At 39.1% G+C, this 22,805-nt stretch overlaps 1 protein-coding gene across 1 annotated transcript in view; it reads right to left on the bottom strand.

Annotated features, from left to right (window-relative positions):
* Nucleotides 1–22,805, bottom strand: part of Macrod2 (mono-ADP ribosylhydrolase 2) — a 2,209,545-nt gene that overhangs the window by 1,311,999 nt on the left and 874,741 nt on the right. Inside the window, exon 7 of the mRNA XM_032902613.1 lies at nucleotides 21,180–21,296. Coding sequence (XP_032758504.1) covers nucleotides 21,180–21,296 — 117 coding nt within the window. The remainder of the gene's footprint in view (nucleotides 1–21,179; nucleotides 21,297–22,805) is intronic.

Genomic DNA, 22,805 nt, shown 5'->3' with positions numbered 1-22,805 from the left:
ACGAACAGAGATGGTTTATGATGAGCCCTGTAGACAAAGAAAGGGCATGGTGATAAAGTCAATTCATGGAGAATGAAGTAGAATAGAAGAGACTCATGACCCAACAGGGTTACATGCACATTGGAAAAAAATTAAAACTGGGAAATAAGCTGTGCTAGAAATGATTTTACAAGGTCGATTCTAGGTTAGTACTCACTAGATTGGTCCAAAGGCACGAGTGTTAGAAAGAACTGTTTGTGAGAGGCCAGCATAGCTGCTCTTCATTTCTGCCCAGATGGGAAGAGTATAACAATAGCATGGCAGCCCACGGTAATGTGACTGTGAGGTGTCAGTTTCACACATATTTGAATTCTTCTAATCATTTTCACCCATATGAGACACTTATTCAAAATAAAAAGGAATTTGAAAATCCTGCAATTTAATTTTTTTTTTACTTCAAATAAGATGACCCCGCAAAAAGAAGAGAAGAGAAGCAAGAAATGGCTGGGTCCATCCTATAGGAGGAAAGGGGCTTAAAAGTATCTGAAGCAAAACCATTAATGCTTGAGTTGGTTAACTTCATGAAATTCTGTCAATAACTTTAAAACAGAAGTAGTACAGGCCAGAAAGACTTGACCGTTCACCATCGCGAGGCATAACTCACAAGAGCCAAGATATAGAATCAGCCGAGGCACATGGATTTTTTAAAGGTGGAATATACATACAAAATAGAAAAAGAATATCTTCGTTACTTTTCTATTCCTAGGAAGAGAAACCATGACCAAGGCAACTTATAGAAGAAAGATTTTTTTTTTGGGGGGGGGTTATACTCGGAGAGTGAGTTCATGACCAACATGGCAGTAACATGGCAGCAGCCAGGCAGGTGTATTGCTGGAGGACTAGCGGAGAACTCATACCTCTATCCACGAGCAGGAGGCAGAGAGAGAACAGGAAGTATTAAGAGGTTCTAAACCTCAACACACACTTTTACTAAATAGGTCCACCAAGGGGTGACCAAACACTCAAATATATGAGCCTGTGTAGGGTATTTTCACTCATACCACTACAGGAAATTATGTCATTTTCAGACAACTAGACAGAAGTGGAGATCATTCTTCTAAGTAAAAAATAAGCCAAACTCAGAAATTCAAGGGCCATCATTTGTAGAACCCCGAACACATGTGTAGAGGAAAAGAGGATTTAAGAAGGGATGAGAATTAAAAGGATGGAAAAAGCAAGAAATAGTAATGGAAGAGAAGAAAGACAAATGTCATGTCTTCTCTTATATGGAAAATCTGGATTAAAATAGGCAGATTAATCAATTTATATATCACTTGGAGTTCTGGGGCGGGGGTAGGAGAAGGTAATAGGAGTAAATATAAGCAAGTACAATAACATAAAATTATAATGAAACTCACTATTTTGTACATCAACAAAATGGAAACAAAGGTATGAATAAATTTCTAATATTAAATTATATTAATATAATTATGTGCATTATATTAATATAATTTATATATAAATATTCAATAAAAACTAAACGTTTTAATACTCAGTTCCTGATGCTTTATGTAGTTTAGGCTCCACTGAACGTTTAACAAGACAGTAGTACTTCTTGTATTACCTCATAATAAGAAAGCCCTGGTGGCTGGATGTAGGAGTTGGGCTGCCAGGAGACAGTCTACTGTTTTACTTACTCAGCAAATAAATGTGCACCTTGGAAAGCCACAGCCCCAGGGGCTTCATCTCTGGATCGCTTCCTGCTGCTGCTGTGCCTTCTCATGGTTGCCATTGCTATATTCCTCCTGTATCTAGCATGATGTGACAGGGCATGGGAAGAGCCTCATTGCCTGTAGTCTGGTATGATTGCTTCTTGGGAGACAGCCCACACTATTGGGCAATTTTCCTACAGATCAATATGAAAATAAACTTTCATAAAATAATACCGTTTAGATGAACTAATGATTTTTACAGAATTATGGATTTGATTTAAGTAGGTTTTGAAAGTTAGGGTAGTTGATAGAAAGTTTAAAAAGACGGTTTAAGTTGTTTTGCCAGAAAGATATAACAAAGTTACAATTAACCCAGAATGTGCCCCCCTCCCCACCTTGTAGAGCACTGAGGGCTGCACAGGTGAGAAAAGGAGCACCGGTGAGCTTTCTTGGGTCACAAGCACATGATTATAGTCGGAAGAGAAAGGTAGGCTTGGACAAGTTAATGATCAAAGAAAACATGCATTCTAGGTTGGGTCTGAGTTCCTGAATCTTGTGATCTAAGGATATGGCTATAGGTTTCAGTGTGCAACAACAAAAGACAGAATTATAAATAAAGAATAAATAATTCTCTCACGAATATAAAAATAGAGAATAGACGATTAGCCGTTTTCAAAAATTAAATATAAAATGGATGCTCTGTGTCTTGGTAAATACAAATTGTCTACAGCTAAGCATAGGGAAATCTTGCTACTATAAACTTGGCCTACTTAAACATTGTTAATCAATGACAAAAGAATTGTTGCTTTGGGGTTACAATGAACTCCTGGAGAAAAAGATATATGGGAAATGATTAGTTAGGTATGAGTTTCAAAAGAGGAATACATAATCAATAATCCTATTGTAATGTCCCTTTGTGTAATTATTTTAATGTTTTTGAAGAATACATTTTGTGGTGATTGTTTTTAGGGGAAATCTAACTTGTGGCTATGAGGTAATCTCTTTTCTTACATAGAGAACTCTGTCTGACGCAGTATAGAAGGCTAAGAGACAAAATAAAGTTGATGGAGTCAAGTAACTGGAGATTGTACCATCCACCAAATACACACACATATATATGTATATATATATACATATATACATACACATATATATGTATATATTTATATATACATATATGCATACACATATATATGTGTGTATATATTTATATATATATATATATATATATATATATATATATATATATGTAAAGTTTGCTGGAGTCTGCTTGTTGAAGCTTGCTTGCTTTATTCACCAAATGTATGCATGTACATATATATATATATATATATATATATATATGTAAAATGGTTGGAGCCTTGTTTGTTGGATCTTTGCTCCATCCATCCACAAAATACATGCATATTTATGTGTGTGAAATAGTTGGAGCTTGTTTAAGTTTGCTTCAACCACCAAATTTTGTGTGTGTGTGTGTGTGTGTGTGTGTGTGTGCGTGTGTGTGATTTCACCCCTTTTCCTTTTCTCCTTCTTGCTGCCCTCTAAGAATTTAAAGAGTTCAAAGTGTTTCTCACTGCGCCCAGGGAATGCGGTCCCAGTGAATCAAGCTTTATTCCCTTAGAGAAAAGGCAGCTGAGTGAGCACTTGCTGACTCATCACTCGCCCTCACCATTTTGCCCCATGGTGTTGAAGCCGGCCTTTTTGACAAAGCCCCATTATACAACCTCCTGACTTTGATCACAAGAACAGAGGACCTTCAAAAAGCAAAGAATCCAAGTGAAAAAGTGTCTGGCATCCATAGAAATCAGCCCTTGAGGTACAGGCTGATTCTGAGACTTTATTATTCATTAAGTTGGGACTTCTTGCATGGGTATGGTGCTTCTGTTCATGATAGGTTCTAGAGATATTTATAAAGGCTGTGAGATAGTGTCTTTTAGATGTCATAGAGAAGCTGTATCCATGGAATCTCAATGAAGTTGTTGCAAGAACTAGACAAGAACTACATAATGACACTTTTAACATATCAGTGTGAACAGGGGAAACGTCACAAAGTCTCACCCCTAGAAAAGAGATCCAGAGAGTATTCAATAGCTGAAAAACACTGCTTTAAGGGAAAACTCTCTGATAGGCTATCTGATCCCAAGTGCTTAGCCCTAAACATATGTATATAAGAGCAACACTAAATGGACTCAGGAGGGAGGGAAGAGGAATGTGAAAGATATCATGAAATGAGGATACAAGGAAGTAAGGGTCGAAGGAAGCAAATAAGTAGACACACATATAAATGGAATCTAGCTTACTAAAGTACAGTATGAGGATTGTTAGTAGATAATTTGCTGTTGTAGTAATGAGTTTTGATGAAGTAATACATTTACTGTCTTATTATCTTATATTTATTTTATATGCCTTATAAATATGAAATTGATTTAAGATACACAGTAAGGAGGACATACATAGCAGCATTTTGCTTTCTTCCCCTGTGAGATTACAATAGAAAGATAATCATCTAGAAGGTGGATCATCACATCACATACATATTTTTTGTTGGCTTTTCAAGTTCAGAACTAAGAAATCAACATGTAAATTCAAATCTACAGCCATAATACACATAGATAGTCAAACCTAGACTTATGTGCATTGGTTGAAAAACGGACGTTACAAGAGCCCAGAGAACTCTGTATTAGATTAGGTGATGAAGAATGTGCAAACCCTGTGAAATTTTGCTAAAGGTAAAACAACAGTCAAGACTTGGATAGGTGGGTTGTTGTGCCTTCTGCAGAAGCCAGGAAGCTCAAGTACAGTATGGATTTGTTTATAGAATACTCTGTATACACAGAATAAAATAGGAAGGAGGGTGTGGTGGTTTGAATATGCTTGGCCCAGGGAGTGGCACTAGCTTTGTTGGAGTATGTGGGGCCTCGATGGAGGAAGTGTGTCTCTGTGGGGGTGGGCTTTGAGACTTTCCTTGTAGCCACCTAGGAGACAGTATTCCCGTTTGTCTTCAGAATAACCTGTACAACTCTCAGCTTCTCCAGGCCCATGCCTGTCTGAATTCTGTCATGCTTCCTTCCATGATGATAATGGACTGAACTGCAGAATCTGTAAGCCACCCGAATGTTCTTTTTACAAGAGGTGCTTTGGTCATGGTGTCTCTTTACAGCAATGGAAGCCCTAAGACAGATGAGAGGAAGGAGACCAAAGTAGAGGTAAAGAAACAGTAAGAGAGGCTAGTGGGAGAAAGAATGATGACCGCTGCCTGGTTTTACTCAGATTCAGGATCTAGATTCGTGACCACTGAGAGGGATGAGGCAGAGACCATGGCATCGTATTTACAAGAGTAGAGCTGTGGAGACAGACTAGATCAGTTTCACTTCTTGTTCTGCCGTCACTAGCTATAGTATTTCAGGAAAGGGATTTAGCCTCTTCATGCCTATAGTAATAGTATCTACCACAAATACTAGTCTTGAGGGGAGCAATGAGGTAGTTTTGCAGAGGGCTCCAGGAGGAACTTGGCAACCAAGAGCTCTGGGCTGAGTGATGGTCATGCTTTGTCTATAGAAGAGTATTTCTTCTTGTAGTGAGACAATCCTTAGGACACTGACACTGGGATTATAAGAGGTCAAGACCACCAGCTCGAGTCTGCAGGAGCAAGGCCTGCTCTACACTATCACATACTAATGAATTGCAGCAGCTGAGTTCCTACTCTCTCATTTCACTGATAAGATTAAACCTCATTATAAAGTCCTTTAACTAGCAGAACAATTCAGCACAATCTCAGGCCCTAGCTAGGGGGATTGAATGACTACTAAGAGAATTCTTCCATCTAGTTCCATCACCTATGAGATATGCCCCAAAGACAGAACTATCAAGAGAGTGCCAGAACAGGTTTCTAAATATAGATGTTGTAGGCTTGTATGAAAACCATGCAAGACTTCAAAATGCTGTCAATTTAGAAGAACTTTGATTAAATGAAACAGAAAATTGACAATTACATATCCATATATTTGAATTACCAGAAATTCAGAGATACAAGGAATCTGGAAAAAATACATACAATATTAATGATACAACAAGATAAAGGGCAAAAAGAAACCCAAGTCCTCTGTGGCTAAAGAAACTTTATGTAGTTTAGGGAGGACTAAAAATAAGGATGTTTAGTTTCACTTTCATTTTAAAATATGACATTTTAAAATATGTGATTCATCATATTTTTCCTCATCTTTAAATCTGTGGTCCTCACATCCACAGACATTCCCATTTAGAGAAAATGCATGTCACGTATATCAAAATTTTGCCATGGTACAGAATCTAATTGTGTTAATTGGAAAGCCTACCCCATGGATCCTACGCCTTCAATGGTAAGTCCATTCTCTATGAAGGACAGAGTACTTTGTGAACCAGCTTATTTCTGTAGCTTCAGCAGATACAACTTCTGTTTTGAAAGTAAAGCATGTATGCTTGCTTTGTAGACTACGACTACATCAGAGTCCAGATCAGCATGCATTGAAACACCAGCATCCATACTGGAGAATGTATTTTACTACTGTAAGCAATTTGGTTCACCCAGTAAAATGTTTTGTACAACAAATACACAATGACATTAAATGAATATACACATCACAAATCTCTCCTCTTCCCAAAGTAGTGAGCCTAAGACTTTTGCTATCTCTCCAACCTTCATTCTGGTATGATAAAGTCCTCTGACCAAAAGCGCTTGAGAAAGAAAGGGTTATTTGACTTATAACTCCAGGTGACTGTCCATCATCGAGGGAAGTTGGAGTAGGAATCATGTATGAATATACCATGTATGAATAGTGCCTACTGGCTTACTCGCTGGCTTGCTGACATGCCAGTGCTCAGTTTGCCTTCTCATATACCCCAGGTGCACCTAGCTAGGGGTGTTGCCACTCATGGAGGGCTGTGTCAATCATTCAAGACACTCTTTCACAAGCCAGTCTGATTTAGACAATTCTTCAATTAAGGTTCGCTCACCTAGGTGACTCTAGGTTGTGTCAAGTTGATAATATAAACTAACCAACACACTATCTGAACACCCATATACACATATGCACATGGATTAACAGTAAAGCAAGATCGATTACCTATGAGCAAATGGAATCAAATAAGAGTAAAATTCAGGAATAAATCAAACGTTTGCTTTACTTCCTGCTAGGTATTATTTAAGGATGGTATCAAATGTTCATTCATTGCATCTTTAGGCTTATAAAATTTAATGTCGTAACACTTTGCAAAATATACTATCTTTCACCCTCACATGAGCAGAAAATGCTAAAACTGAGGTTTTCCCAAAATTATAGTATATGGTTATCTATTACATGTAAGTATACCACATTCAAAACTCCACTTTCAAGAAATGTTAACCCCAATTTATAGATTTGAAGTGCCATGATAAAACTGGATATGTGTTGAAGTGAGATAGGTGTTCAACCATATGTATAGTTATATATATATTATTTTCTCATATTCCTTTTTAAGAATATTTCTGGATGAATACAGTTTAAGCTGACTGCCTTCCTTGAAGGAAAATGTAATTCTCTTTTTTCAAATAATAGTTATCAAACTACTAACTATATTGCCTTCTTTTCTTCCCCCAAATTACAATTAACTTCAGGGTACTATAAAACTGGAAACAGCCTAGTTTGCAATGACACACAAAAAACATTTTTTTCATGCTGCTGTATGGTCCCTAGTATCCTACTTATAAAGAACATGTTGTAAAGCTTTATTATTTCCAATAAAGTCTCAACAGTTTGAATACAGAGGAAACACACATCAATATTTCCCCTCTTAACACATTTACAACACGTGAATAACAGTCACTTGGGCCAGCAGTCTCAATCAAAACGAATGGTCATAAAACATGTCAAACCCATAAAATTACCACTTTATTTTAATGAGATTTAACAATAAATGAAACTTGGAAATCATCTTTGGACATATACTTTATAGAAGTTGAAAAGGATGTCACTGTCAATCCGTCAGCTGAACTAGGAAGACCAGGGTATTCTCCTGGAGACACTGAAGTTCTCCACACTTCTTTATTCCTGCTTTACTTCATTGTGAGACTATTACTTAAGCCACAAGGAATTATGTGCACAGATGTGCAGCACGCCTGCAACATTTTTTTGGGGAAGGCAGCAAATATCTAAGTTGGCTTGACCAGATATTTGTTGATGCTATTTTCCTGGCTAATTACCAAGCCAGTTAATAGGAGTACAGCGTGAACAGTGAGAAGATCCGGTGAAGTCCAGTTAGCTCCTTCACACATTGCGGTTAGCCTTTCTCACACATTCACTGGTTCATTATATTTTGGAGCATTTCCCTGGCATACGGTGTCACGACCATGAGTGAAGTGCTTGTTTTAAAGAAGAGTGTGCCACGGTGAGTCAAATATTCAACCCAACCTGACAAATACATAAAATAATAACCTCAGATATTGATAAGGATTATGATATCAACTAAAGCATGGAAGGAAGATGCAGGGTAGATGGGTGAGGATTTAGATAAGAACGCCAAAGTGACTTGACTGTAAAACATCTAACCTTTCAGAATTAAAGCTAATCTTGTGGAATTCAGCAGTGCTCTGAATGTTTCAAAAATATTAACATCCACATAAAGATGGAGTGATTATCATCTCCATCTCCACGTGGGCAGTGTAGACACAGAGAACTTAAATACCTGCCCAAACCCAATGCCTGAGTTTGAGCCTAGTGTTGAGTTTCCAAGTCCATGTTCATAGCTACTTTGTACAGCCTGCATGTCAATGGGAAAGACATTCAAAAGAGGAACGACATCCACTCAAGGTGAATACCAGTAGATATTTTACCTCTGATAGCCTCCATATAAAATCTGGAAAGAATACTGAACCACAGATGAATAACCTGATGATGTAATTTCCGGGGACAGTCATACTGTATGCATGCCTGTCATCTTGCGAAGCCATTTGACTCATTTCTGCTCAATTTAACTCAGTTCTATGAATATGAGGTACATGACTGTTTCACAACCCATTCTCTTCCAAAAGGCACACAAAACACGTGCTACATACTAGAGAGCCAGTGTTCACTTAATCTGCTCCTCAACACACAGCTTGTTCGTGCAAGGTACATGATAAAGAAATGGGCCAAACCCTTGGCCTAGCTTTTAATGGAAGAAATTAACTTTGGCTGCTACGAGTAATTGCAGGAATTCTTTCTAGCCTTAAGATACTTTGAAATTTCTACCCCAAACTCCAGGGTCCCTAAAATGTAGAAACTAACTGGAATGGAGAAAGTATGCTATTAATGACAACAGAGAACTTAAGGAAGTTTAGACATCCATCCCTACTTGATGTAAAATTCTGGCTTTTCTATAACTATAGAGACAGGTGAAAGAATTGTTCCAACTAAGCAGTGTTCTGTGTCCTACTCATTGTAAGGATTGCATTTCAATATTGTATTTCACAAGCAATGGATATTATCAAGAGGAAGATGAATGAGTAGTATAATTTGAAAACAACAGCCAAGAAATGTACTAGATATACGGAGGGAAGAGCCTTTCTTATTAGCCTTTCTAGCAGAGCTATCTTTCCTCTGCTGTTCCTTTGAGTTACCTACCAATAGACTGTATGGGGGAATTCCAGAACCTCCTTTACATCAAGCCCGTTCCAACTCGAAACTCACAATCTCCCAGAGTACTTTCCCAAACAACCACACAAACTGAACTAAATTCCTGACTTCCACATTCACAAAGCATGTGACAGGACAGGAGGGAAGTCAGTGTCAGCAGAGTGGGCAGGAAAGATAAAAGATGGCACGGGTGTGCACATGGCAGACTAAGTCACATGAAAGACTAATATCACGTCATGAAGACAATCGATAAGCCAGGCAAAGAAAAAAAAGAGTTTGGCATCATGTGCCATTTTGTAAGGAAGCAGGCCTGAGCAGCTGTAGAGGAAGGGGTTCTATGCTAACCCTTTGTCACACACAGACCTTCAAATGGATAAGCAGACTCCAGCACAATACAGACACGATTCTACAGAGAACTTTGAAAATACCGTGAAGGCTTTTTCTTCTATTTTTTTTCCACTAAGCAGAATAAACACAGAAAGAGAAATAAATCCTTCCTCAAAATGTCACAGGTAGGAAGAGGAAAGCTTCAGAAGGCCTTAGGAAATTATAGGGCTTTCACAAATAGCATATGATTAGAAATGGGGCAAGTGCTGGGTGGTGCTGAAAAGTGAAGGAGCTAATGGGAAACACAGCACCTGGCACAGCAAACAGACAGAGGAGCGCGGCTACAAATGTAAATAGAATCTACCGCTGTCTGCTTTGCCTGTAGCCTTAGCACAGGGGAGAAGCTAAACTGATTCCCCTTCCACCTCTGTGCAAATGGGAACAGCAATCCCTGTCAGTGAGCAGCATCTGAGCAACCAGTACAATGATAAAGCAATAATAAAGGAGTAGTAGGTAAGTAGTAATAGCAGAAGTGTGTTTTCACTTGATGTTATCTTTCTAATGCTTTACTGCATGCCGTTTAGCTGTCTCCCTCCCCCCTCCTCTCTCTCTTCCTCTACCCCTCCCTCTCTCCAATGCCCTCATTGGCACTATCAGTTTTTTATCCTTTATGCTACCAATGCCAGAAGTATGGGGAAAGGACGTGCTATGGTTAAGGGATGTGACTACATTTCTTAAGTTTGAAGTCATTGATTAAATGTGTTTCGTTTTACCTCCCATGTTAGGCCATTCCTAAGCCCGACACATGCACTAGGAGAGTGTTATATAGACTAGCAACTCGGCTAGTGATCTTCTTATCTTGACTTATATAGCAACTTATATAGCAAAGTTGAAGCAACTTTGTCATGGTTGCTTCAACATGCAGTTCCAAACTTGAGTAACAAACACCATCTCCCAGTCTCAGAGGCTGAGAATTCTGGATGAATTTAGCAGGATGGCTTTGGCTCAGGACGCTTCTTGGTGTTGCTGTCAAACTTAGGGATGCAAACATCTGAAAGTCTGATGGAGGCTGGAGGGCTTAGTGCCAAGGCCACTTGCATGGCTGCTGCATGCACGTTTGGCTATGTAACTTCTAGCTCACGCTGTTGCTTCAGCTCTAGCGGCTCACCATATCGATCTTTCCAGAGGTGGCCCGAGATTCACAGCTTATTCCTCCTTTCTTCAACGCTGCCTATGGCATATAACTTGCCATCTTATAAAGAGTGCATTATGGGGTACTGATTTTCAAGAAAAAAAATGACAGTGTTCTGAGCCCTAGAACATGAGGGTGAATATATTTAGGAAAAATATGAAAGAATCTTTGTAGATAAATATAATTGAGGATCTCGATAACTGGAGATGGGAGATGGCTCAGAGTGAGCCCTAAATCTCATGAAAAGGGACCTTATGGAAATGACACAAAGGGAGAGAATATAAGATATAAAGAGTAAAACAGAAACTGGAAATGATGTACCTTAACCCAAGAAAAATCTGGATCCACAGAGAGTTGGAAGAAGCCAGCATGGATTTCCTCATAAGACCTGTAGAAGGCACACACCCACATTGTTGTCTTTCCTATCTCTGCTCTTCAGGACAAAATGTTTGTGCTGTTTACAGACACTGAGTGCTATCATTTGTCATGTCAGCCCTAGGTGAACAGCAGTTAGTGATGCAAAGACAGAGAGATCACACATGGAAGCCAGCATTACTTTAAACGTAAGCTCAGCAATTCCCCTCACTTTAGACAGATTCCGTTCACTTAAAGGACATCGGTAAGACCCAGATGCTCTCAGGGTGGAGTGGGAGATTATGTTTACACCTCTAGAGAAGAAACGTCAGCAGGTTTGCAGGCGTGTCTAATGTCTGTCGAAATTACTTCTGAAGATGTCTTTCCTCTGAAGGAAAGCTACTGTACATGTCTCAGTTAAGGATAATGAAGAATTTTCATTACGTCATACAAATGACTTCTATGTTTCCTCACATACCAGATGATGCTATAAGATTCTGAGGGGCTACTGTGAAAAACATCACCAGGGAAGCTCATGGTTTATCAATGATGTGGAACTTATCAAGATTACTATCATCAATGAAGCAGCAGGTGTACTGTGCGAGGTGAGAACTTTTTTCTCCCAATGTTTGTGGGTTTTATTTTGTTGAGTAGATGGCTACAGTCTCATAAAGTGCCTATAGCACTGCTAACATGATCATAGAGCACATCCTAACAAAAAGGTCACTACACCGTGATGGGATAAACTCCAGGTCATTGTTTGTGTTGCCACTTATAAAATCCTGGGAAAGATTAAGCCATCACCCTGGGCTTCGAATTCCCTAGCTGTGAAAATATGAGGTGATCGATAAGTGGTCATTTAAATGATCATTAAAACTCCTGTGTGATCCTGATTAATTTCAACAACACTTTCATTTCTGGTAAAAGCTAGGCTGGAATGATTGTGTGTACTTATCTACATGCATACATGCCTGGACATCAGAAAAAGACAAGACAAACCAACTATAAGGAAAAAGGACACAAGGAGAATTCCCTAACTACCCTCCTTCTAATTCTGCCATAAGCTGACTTTAATTCAGGGGTAAAGTGTTTTCTTTTGTCTTTGTTGGCGATGGTTTTTCATTCAACGAAATATCACATCCATAGGGAGGGCTTTCCTGACCACATAGGAAAGCTGCCTCTTCACCTTTCTACTCTGGTAGTTTGCTCTAGCCTCCTGCTAGTTTCCACTGCCCTCTAAGAGTCCTCAGTTTTGTACAAATATGTTCATTGTCTGCCTCTTTTAGTTTGAACATCAGGTCTAAGTGGCCAGGATTTCTTTGCAATAGTTCTCTACTTTCTAGAAGAGCCCCCAAGGTCAGAGCAAGCACCCAGTAAAAATGGATTGAAGAAGCAAATGAAGTATTCCAATTATTTTACAACTATCAATAAAGTCATATTCTCTGATGTCTTACATTATTAAGATGTCATTCTATGTCTATTCCTAACAGACTGGCAAGATAGATACCACGACCCAGAGATAATCATGGACAAGGAAACTCATGCTCAGAGGTTAAAGGACATCACAATGAAATTAGAATGCCAAGTGCAGGACTTTCTGGATCGACCTTGATGTTCAATGTTACACCATGGAATCAAGCATTTTTTTCCACGGTACATGGTTGGCTCTCTCAGTGTTTCTAAACCAAGTCATAAAGTGGACAGACATTTAGATTTTAAAATTAGTGATTAATTGCTAAGATAATTAATACATGTACAAATTGTCCCGTGTTGTTTGCTTTTTAATCAAGTCATTTATGTTAGTGACAGACCAAGGCACGTCTTAATGTATGGGGAAAATCATTTAACTCAGTGCTTGTTACTTATTTCCGTAAGTGTATTCTGCTATATCTGCACATTAATGGCCATGGCCCCAAGATCAACCTTTCCTGTTTGCTTGTTCCTGACCTCAGACTATCCTAAATTACTCAAAGCCATTCTGATGGCTTTAATTTATGAGAACACCTTCACATATTCATCTTTTAAACCTTGAAAATGATTATCGCCGCACAACTGTGGCTCTCTTTTTAATCTTAGCTGATAATTCTGATTAAACACATCCACAGGCTGATTACCCCCACTGCGGTTAATGCCAGTGTCACTGCTAACTACTTATTTCACAGCAGGAACTGCCTTCAAGAGCACATTTACATTATTACTTGGAATTGATTTACATTGTTATTTCCTATTGATCATATAGAAAAAAAAAGAAGTTATAGCCAGGGTCCTCTGAAGGCCAGCAAATGTGGGAAGTGCAGGCTTTGTTCTACACGGATCTGATCCTACAGTTACCAAGGTACTGGTTGCTTTCAAAATGTAGATAACTTCAAAAGATAGCAATACTAGAACAGATTGGTCACAAAATTGCCTAATAAGAAAACCTATATTATTCCACTGTGTCTAAAAAAGGAGAACGTGGGTAAAAGATACACATGTGGCCACACAGGTTAGAGTAGTTTGTCTTCTTATACTTTTACTGCTAACACCTTTCATCAAGAGGCATGCTCGCGGTCGACAGAACCGTTTATCAGGTAAGAGTTCTTGCTGTTCAAGCCTGATGACTCGAGTTTAATCCATGCTTACTTCATTGTGGAAGGAGAGAACTGACCTTTGAAAGCTAGCCTCTGACTTCTACAACTACACCAAAGCCACAGCATGCACACATCCATGTTCTCGCGTTCTCTTGTTTTGCTGCCTTGTTAATAATAGTAAAACTTATTAAAGATTTATAAAAAGAAGCATGCTGGGTGATGTAATATCGTGCTGAGGACAGCAACAGAACTAGGTTTTCAGATTTCGGAACTGTGGAGCTCCACCTTGAGAGTGGTTGTGTTGGTTTCTAACAGTGGCCCTAGCGATGAGGAGAGAAAGCACACAGGTAATTGCTAATTCTCCCAGAAAATACCTATTCTTGTGACAGATGCTATGCATGCCAGGGACCAATGGGACTGTTATGACTCTGCCCTCCTTAAACTCTAACTGTTGGGGAGGACTAGCAATGAAGAGCTAAGCAAATATAGGCATTATTACTAACTATGGAAATACTACAAAGGAAAAGAAGATGCCGGAATTCTTTTTCAAGGAAGCCCTAGTCTAGTAACCAAAAGGATGTCTGTGTTACAGAGCCAGGAGGGTGGCAGTGAGATTGCTGCTTGGTATTCTACTCCACTGTAGGGCAGTGGCCCTCAAACTTGAGCATTCATTAGAGTAATACAGTTAACTGAGCCACACAGCTTCTAACTCAGTTTTTCTGGAGTAAGGCATGACGATTCGCTTTGAAACTGCATTTCAAGACCTTCTAATCTAAATATTTCTCAATTCTGCATCCATTGTGAGGCTCACTAAGGGAATAAAGTACATCCACTGCTTACTATATAAGGAAATAACTGTGAATATGAAAAAAAAAAACAGGCTCAAATGGAAGTTGAAGTTCTAAGGAAATGAACCAGTAACGGTGTTTATGAAAGACAGTCACATCCTCATCTTCAAGAAAGATGGTGATGATTTTATATTCTTCAAAAGCTGTTTTTTTCTCTTTAAGTAACAGGCTATTTAATTATGGAATTGGCTTGTGAGAGCCCTCAGGTCTCCATCAAAGGCTGCAGAGTCACACTCTTCCCAGCATGCCCACTTCACTGCTTTCACAATCAAACACCTGCTGGGACAGCTCAGGATGGCCGAAATCAGGTCACTTTCCTCAGTGGACTAACTCAGAACCACCTTTTGAGTTGCTTACTCCCAATTATAAATTTCCTCAGGCCTGAAGACCCCCTTTCAGCACACTAGCTAGCCCCACGGAGGAGGCAGGGGATGGAGATTTGTGGCCCAAACTCTGGTGTTTTTAACTAACTTTCCCGACAGAGACTTGACTTATTCACTTCTTAGTTCCAGTTCAATACAGAAAAAGTTTTTTCTCATCAGATAGTTTTTTCCAAGATGGGCTAGATACATGAAAGATTTGAAGAGGCTCAGATCATCCTCCTAAAGACACATTTACTTGAGGCACAATATACAAGGAAATAGATAGCAGGTAGGTATTTTTCTGCCTTGTCAACTCTGATCAACTATATATGCTTAATAAAATTAAAAATGTTTTAATAAATTATGCCTTTATAATTTGTTACAAAGTAGGTCATAATAAACCACCCAAGACTAGATAGCATATGATTCAGACATGCCAATCATACCCCTACAGGAATTAGTCAACTCAGTCACACCAAAGCAGTCATAAACAATATAAGAACAAATCAGCATAGCTGGTTTCTAATAAAACTTTATTTACAAAAGCAGATAGCAGGATTGGATCGCACTGCCAGTGACACTCCACTTAGTTCATGATTCCTGGTTACAGTCATGGCTCTACTCTGGCTTTCACTTGTTACTGGGAACAGCATATTTGATTTCTCTATACCTGAATTTTTCTTTATGTTGGAAATAAATTATCCTTACTTGTCATGTTGCTTCTTCATAAAATTTCAAAGAACTGACAACCTTGTATTTCAACATGCTACTATTTCTTGATGAAGAGCACCAGAGAAGTACTAATTACTATCAACAGTACCTTTTAAGCTACTATCATCAGATTATTTCTGCACCTGGGAATAGAATGAGGATACTAATTCATACCACTCATTCAACCAAATAATGTTATAGTATGCCATCGTAGGCATTCCTTGAAATCAATAATGTAACACCAGAAGTTGGATGCGAACATTGCTGTTTGATGCCTTAAAAAATAAATGAAAGATACAAAAATATTATACACATTGATTTAATATTTTTATATTTATCTTTGATGCTTATTCAACCCTGAAAGAACTTGGGAATACTCTAAGAAAATATAATAGACATGGGTTATGTTGAAAATCAACCGAATTTTATTTTCACTTCTTCAGGAGAAACTATTAAGAGTAAATTTCTTAGGAGACTTTAGAACTATGCATAAGTTGAAATAGTTTTAAAATGCAATGAAAAATTGACACTAATTCTATTTTTTAGGAATATTAGTACAACTTTTCTTTTATGTTCAAGCATTCATCAATTCAGTATCAGTTTTCCAGTTTTAATCATTCATTTGACAGGTGTTTCTCTAGTGTCTGTAATACTAGAAGGTGCAACATTGGGCTGGGAAGACTTCTCAGAGAGTAAAGTACTTGTCACACAATCAAGACCTGAGTTTGGGACCAGTTAGCCATAAAAAGAGCCAGTTGTTGTGATGGTATGCAATGGTGTAGCACTGGAGGACTGGATCCAGAGGTATCCCTTGAACCTGCTCGTCATCCAGCCTGGCCTGCTCAGTGAACTCGCAACCAATAAGAAATTCTATCTTATAAAACAAGGGAGGTGACTCATATGGAACAAAACATGAAGCTGTCTTCTAGGTCTATATATACACAATTATGAAACGTGTATGACAAGCCAACTAAAGCATCATGTAAAGTGTGAACATGCAATACACTGAATGAAAAAAAGGTCACTTGTAGTTGAAGTGATAAGAGTATCATTCCTAACAGAGGTGTTACCTGAGTTGAGTCTGAAAAATAGGTGGGAAAGATCAAAGAGTTAGCTTTTTAGACAATGACAAGTTTACATAGATTCATAGAATCAAGTTGGGAGCAAGTCATACCATTCAAGACATTTTAAGTGGTTTAAGATATGGCAGGACATTGTGGGAAGCCAAATAAAATTAGGTTAGCAGATGTTTAACTTAGTGCAAGGCCCTGGGTTTGGTCCTCAGCTCTGGAGGAAAAAAAAAAGGCAAAATAACAGATGTTTAACTTTACTTAAGGAAAAAAAAAGGTGTCAAAGTTTTGGAGTTTATTTTTATTAATTTTTTCAAGAAATATCTTTCAAGCTTCTTTATGTGTTGGGCATTTTTAGAACCTGTATGGATATAACAAAACAAAGGAAATAGATCCCAACTCCAAAATCTATACCCTTCTTCTGCTATGGGGAGATATTACCAAAAACAGAAGTAATAATATATTATATTTGAAGTTAACATGCTACAGACAAATATAAACGATGCAGAGGAGCAAAGATAACTGCATCAGCTAAGACGACACCTGAGGATACAGTTAACAAGGGTGTGAAGGACATAGGAGAAGAAGGCATGAGGATGTCTAGCTATCTCTAGACAAGGAGATAGTAGTCTCTAGGACTGAGGATCAGCAACAGAACCTATGAGAACATACAGAAGAAGGCCACAGCAGACAAGGTCTCAGTCATGCACAGCCTTGCTATAACTGAAATAAGGGACATAAACCCACTAGCACCATGCAAAACGAATCGCAAGATGGAAGGTTTGAGAAGAAGGAATTGCAGCTAAAACACTATAAACCATTTTCCAGAAGAAAAGGTCCTGAACAAAATCATTCATTCGATACTTCATTCTTTCATATTACGGAAGCACAAAATTAGGACACTATATAAGAATGACAGCAGTGGATAAACTTTTCTTGGCCACACGTGAACAAAATTCTAGAAGCTTAGACAATCTAAGAATAGGGAAATCGCCAAAAAGCCTCACTGCAACAAAGTGATGACAGGACACCCCCATGGCTGTACAGATGACCCTCACAGTTCAGTTAGCTCTATGTAGTTTCCCTCTGTAGGGTCTCAAACCTACCAAGACCATGTGCAATTTGAACAGAATTTTATACAGCTTGGAAGAAGACATAGGAGAGTGGATGGAATCTCAAATGAGCATCTAATGACTCTCTCCACCCTCCTACTATGAAGCATAGTCCACAGGACCAATCTTGAGAGCCTGTTGTAGATTTATCATGACTTCTCTACTTAAAATGGCAATGGCTGTTAGGCATGGAGGACTGAGTTCTACAACAGAGAGATTTAAACCCCCTTCATGTTAAAAAGCTTCTATACAGAGATACACAGTGTAATTTGATTACAAATATAAACGCAAGTCTAATCTCACAGAAGGGACCATTCCTTCTGTTGAAATTACATAAGCAGCCCTTTGTCCACTTCCTAAGAAACAGCATTCAGTGCAATTCCAGCCAATATTCTTGCCACCCATGACTTCTTTTGAGAAAAGTGATTGGTTAGTTTTGTGTCAAAAGCAACCACTCAAACATTCAGGCAGTGAAGGAAAGGGAAAACAACGAGGGGCTTCTCATTCCAGCCATCATGATAAGGCACCAAACCCAGCCTACAAGAATAATTAATTCAAATACAACCATTTGTGGATAAATTAATTTAGGAAGCATAGGAAAGCAGAAAGCAGTCCAAAATGACCAATATTTTCTGTAACCCAGACAAAATCATTTTCAAAACAAATTGCTGGTGCGTGAAGATATCATCACTCGTGGCTGGATGGTTGGCTTTAGTACCCCTATAATGATGAACCCACTGTCTCAGAGGACAGATAGGAGCTAGTCTCTGCTGTCAAACTGTCACCGAATTATTAAATATGGAGGGGAAAATGACCCAAACAGTATGTAATGAGCTCCCTTTTCATTCTCTCACTACAAAAGCACATCTGTGGATTGTTAATGACTTTAAAATGGAGGAACCAAATTGATGAGAAAGAAAACTATCTCTCAGGGATAGGGAAAAGGAAAATGAACACACAGTGTTTATAAAGGATAATTTAAAATATAAGGCCTTGGGAAAGTACTGGGAAACAGTATAAAGTGCAATACAAGTGTGAGCTATCGTTACTCAATTTCACATTCCTTTTACCGTCTTACTATCGATCATTAATCTTTTAAAGTACACGGAAATATCAAGACACTCTCATTGATAGTGCATGTCTGATTTTTATGAGGCGGCTGCCATGCTGGACTTCTATTTTCTATTCCACGGTATGATTCTTTATTAGAGATGCTTAGTTAAGGATAATGCTGCTGTGATGAAGCGCCATGATCAAAAGTAACTAGGGAAGAGAAGGGTTTATTTTTGCTTACAGTTCAATATCACAATTCATAATCAGAGGGAATCAGGGCAGGAACCTGGAAGCAGGAGATGATACAGAGGCCATGGACGAGTGCTGCTTACTGGTTTGTTCCCTGGAGCTTACTCAGTCTGCCTTTTTCTTTTCTAACATTCATGCCCACCAGTCTAGGAGTCACCCCACCACAATGGGCTGAGTGTTCCAACATGAAGCACTGATTAAGAAAATGCCCAGCCAGGCTTGTCTGCAGCCTGCTGTTATAAAGATAATTTTTTTGGTGAGGTTCCCTCTTCTCACATGACTTCAGTTTGTGTTGAATTGACATAAAATCATTTCCTTCCGTTGCAATATCAGGACTGGAGGAAGGATCTCAGCTCAATGGAGTTCCATGCTGAGTCCTGCAGGCTGATTCTCCATTTCCAGTGTCTTGGTCCACAAGATGCACTTGCTTCAGGATACTTCAGAAAGCCACATACCATACTTAAGCTCAAACACAGGGTTTGAATATGGCAACTTCTACCACATCCACAGACATCTACATCATCCAAGGTACTGATCCCTGTCCCTTGATGCTTGATACTATGCAGATTCTGAATAACTTTGAAATCAATTGAATGGCCATCAATGGGAATGGAATATCTTGTACACAAACATGTCAAATAGCAAGTAAGTTAAAAAAAGATTCTTAGATAATTTCTTAGATAATACCCTTAAACCATCAATTTTACTCAATCCTGTGTAAAGATTCCAAGTTTATCTGTGTTCATAAAGCCCAGAGTGGAAGAATTTTAGGTCTGTTTTCATACAGGGAAAATAGTGAATTTAAAAGACTACCGCACTTATTACTTGGTCTTAAAGTAGTTGATCTGCTCATTCTCACGATGGTACAGGTCAGCTGCATCTGACAGGTAGCATCAGGTTAGACAGATTAAAGAATCACATTTGTCAACATGGGCTGTATCATCCCACGAAGGAAATCACCTTTAATACTCAAGACCTTGATTTCTACGGGTCAAAGTGAGAACTCTCAACACCACTGTACACACCCACCCACACCCCCACCCAAGCACATGCTTTTAAAATTTTCCTTTAAAATAAAGTGCTCTATGTCACCATTCACAGATGGCCTTGGGTAGCTCATTCCTATACGCCCTATCCGTTCAGAAACCAATGGTATCCCACAAATTATGCTGTACCTTCTGAGTTCACAGTTTTTTCACTAATAAAAGACAAACAAAAGTAGCTTTGCCTTCACATAAAATGTGTTCATAGATCAAGCAGTATCCTAAGAGGCAAGTACAGAGATTAAATTGGAGTCGCAATTTCCAGCCCAATGCACACCTTAATAGTATAGCACAACCCCTCCCTCCATCTCCAGGCTCTGGAAATTATATAATTTTAAAAGGAATACCTTTAATCCCGTCTCTCATCTTTTATTCTATACTGCCCTACCCCAGTCAGCTAAACACTGAAGCAACAAGGTCAGTCAATTGCAATGCATTTTTTTCTATTAAAATATAATAGAAAATTTGACCATTCCACATTCGAAGAGCAAATACATTCTCAGACTGACAACTGCATTCCACTCGGCTCTCCTGAGAGCCGAGGGTGACAGATGCCTGGGCTGTAATTGCCAATCAGCCTTTACATGGCAGCTGAAAACACAATACATCACTTTGATCTCCTTTGCTCTAAACACATCCACAATCAAGAAAGCCGAACAAGGAATGAGAAATTGGCATCATTTCTAGAAGCTGTCACTGGTGGTGCTTAAATACTGGAACGTATATTTTCCTCCTATTTTTATTTTTCTGTTTCAGAGACACTGTTAAAGAACTGAACAACTAAAATTTTCTAGACTTAATCATACAAATAAATATGAACCTATACACTAAATTTGACTATAAGTATATTTTAATTAAATTCCACTACAGCGGTCCTTTTCTAGATATTGTTTTGAAAGAAAAAAATAATAAGGCAAGGTTGGTGCTCTGAGCTGATTCTGAAACGAAGTTCAGGCGTGCCGTACTCACACTTCGCAGGGAGGTCGTAGCCACATGTGATTTTTGCATGTCCGGTCTCACAGCCGTTCAGGTTCCGACACTCGGCTAACAAACAGGGGCCGGCAGCTCTGTGAATACAGCCATCCACTAGGGGAGAGAGATAACAAAGTTAGCCTATGTTTGACCTTTAGGAAATACGTGTATAAACAAACATGAGAAGAAAAGAACTCAATTTCTGCCTTTCCAAATCATAGCTTCATGTTGGGAATCTCATAGTAAATCTCTCTCTCTCTCTCTCTCTTAAACAGATGTAGAAAAGCAATGTAGGTGGTGTGCTAGTTTCCTGTTAACATTCCTGTGGGGTAGAGGAGCCCCTGACAGGTGAAATCATTTCACAGTGTAGGCACTCTCTGCCAACATCAATCTTGATGAAAACAGTGTTAGGAAGAAATGCTGTGTCTTCTGAGCTAAGTGTGTCTACTGCTAAGTGTGTTTTCCAACACACCCCCAGTATCAGTGAGGTTATGAAGGCACGCGTGCACTCTTCTCTAAAGGGAGATGGGAAAACAAGACTCCCCAAAATGAACCAAACCTCTACACAACCTGTTGTTCCTCACAGGAACAAAGGCAAACATGATGAGGTTCTTGTAAGGTAAGACCTAGAGAGATGTGTTGTTAGAAGGCCCCTGGAAGACCATGTATCTATCTGGCTTGCTTGCCACAAAGCAAAGCCTGAAGCAGTGGCAACTGTTCCTACTTAGCTAAGGAGACAGCTTTCTGCCCGTAGGCAGTCTGAGCTGGCGCTTCTCCTTGCAAACAGCCACCCTGGCAGGAAGTACCAAGCTGATTCCATTAAAAACCAGCACCTTCTGTGACTGGATCAGACGTTAACGCTGAAGTAGAGGACTAAAGACTCATGTACACGTGAATTAGGAGCTTGAAAATCTGCCTGCTTAGTCACTTTTGAGTAAGTACCGCTCGCTCTAGGGACGGAAAGAAAAAAATTCAAGTTTTCGAACCAAGGCAAGGTAAGAATAATCTAAAATGGGAGAGCAAGAGGTTTCCGTTAGAGATGTGGACACCACCCCCCTCCCACCCCACATTCCATACTGTCGTGCAGCTGATAATGACTCTTCTTATTTCTGTTTCATTTCAATACGCAGTTAGATATTGGATGGACTTTTAGTGCTGAGGGTGCAACCTGTTGACTTCTACTGCCACAAACTGTCACCAAGGCGCCACTCTTAGCTGAACAAGTGTCCAAAGGCATACGCTTATCCAGGTTTACTTGTTTTGCCACTTACACATCTGTGGTGTTTGATAACAAACCTAGCCCTCAAAGACCCTCATACAGACATGAATGTATTCCAGACTACTCTCAACTGTCACCCTTCAAGGACCCGGGGTGATATCCACACTGTGCTCTCTACCAGCCACAAGCTGCTGCGCTAAACTCCACTTTTATAAGAAATTGGTATTAGATATCGTACATACGGGTGCAGGCATTTAAGGACTCTGGTGCACAGGAGACATTCAGTGTGGTGCTTAATACATTGTTGTGTGCTAGACTGATGGTGTTTAACCTCAACATCCTAACATAGAACTGAGCATATTTACAGATAGCTCGTTATCAGCCTATGAGAAGCGTATGGAAGA

The sequence above is a fragment of the Rattus rattus genome, chromosome 5 (assembly GCF_011064425.1).
Source record: "Rattus rattus isolate New Zealand chromosome 5, Rrattus_CSIRO_v1, whole genome shotgun sequence".
Classification (NCBI taxonomy): Eukaryota; Metazoa; Chordata; class Mammalia; order Rodentia; family Muridae; genus Rattus; species Rattus rattus.
The sequence above is the reverse complement of the archived record's forward strand: the minus strand, read 5'-3'. Positions and strand labels throughout refer to the sequence as shown.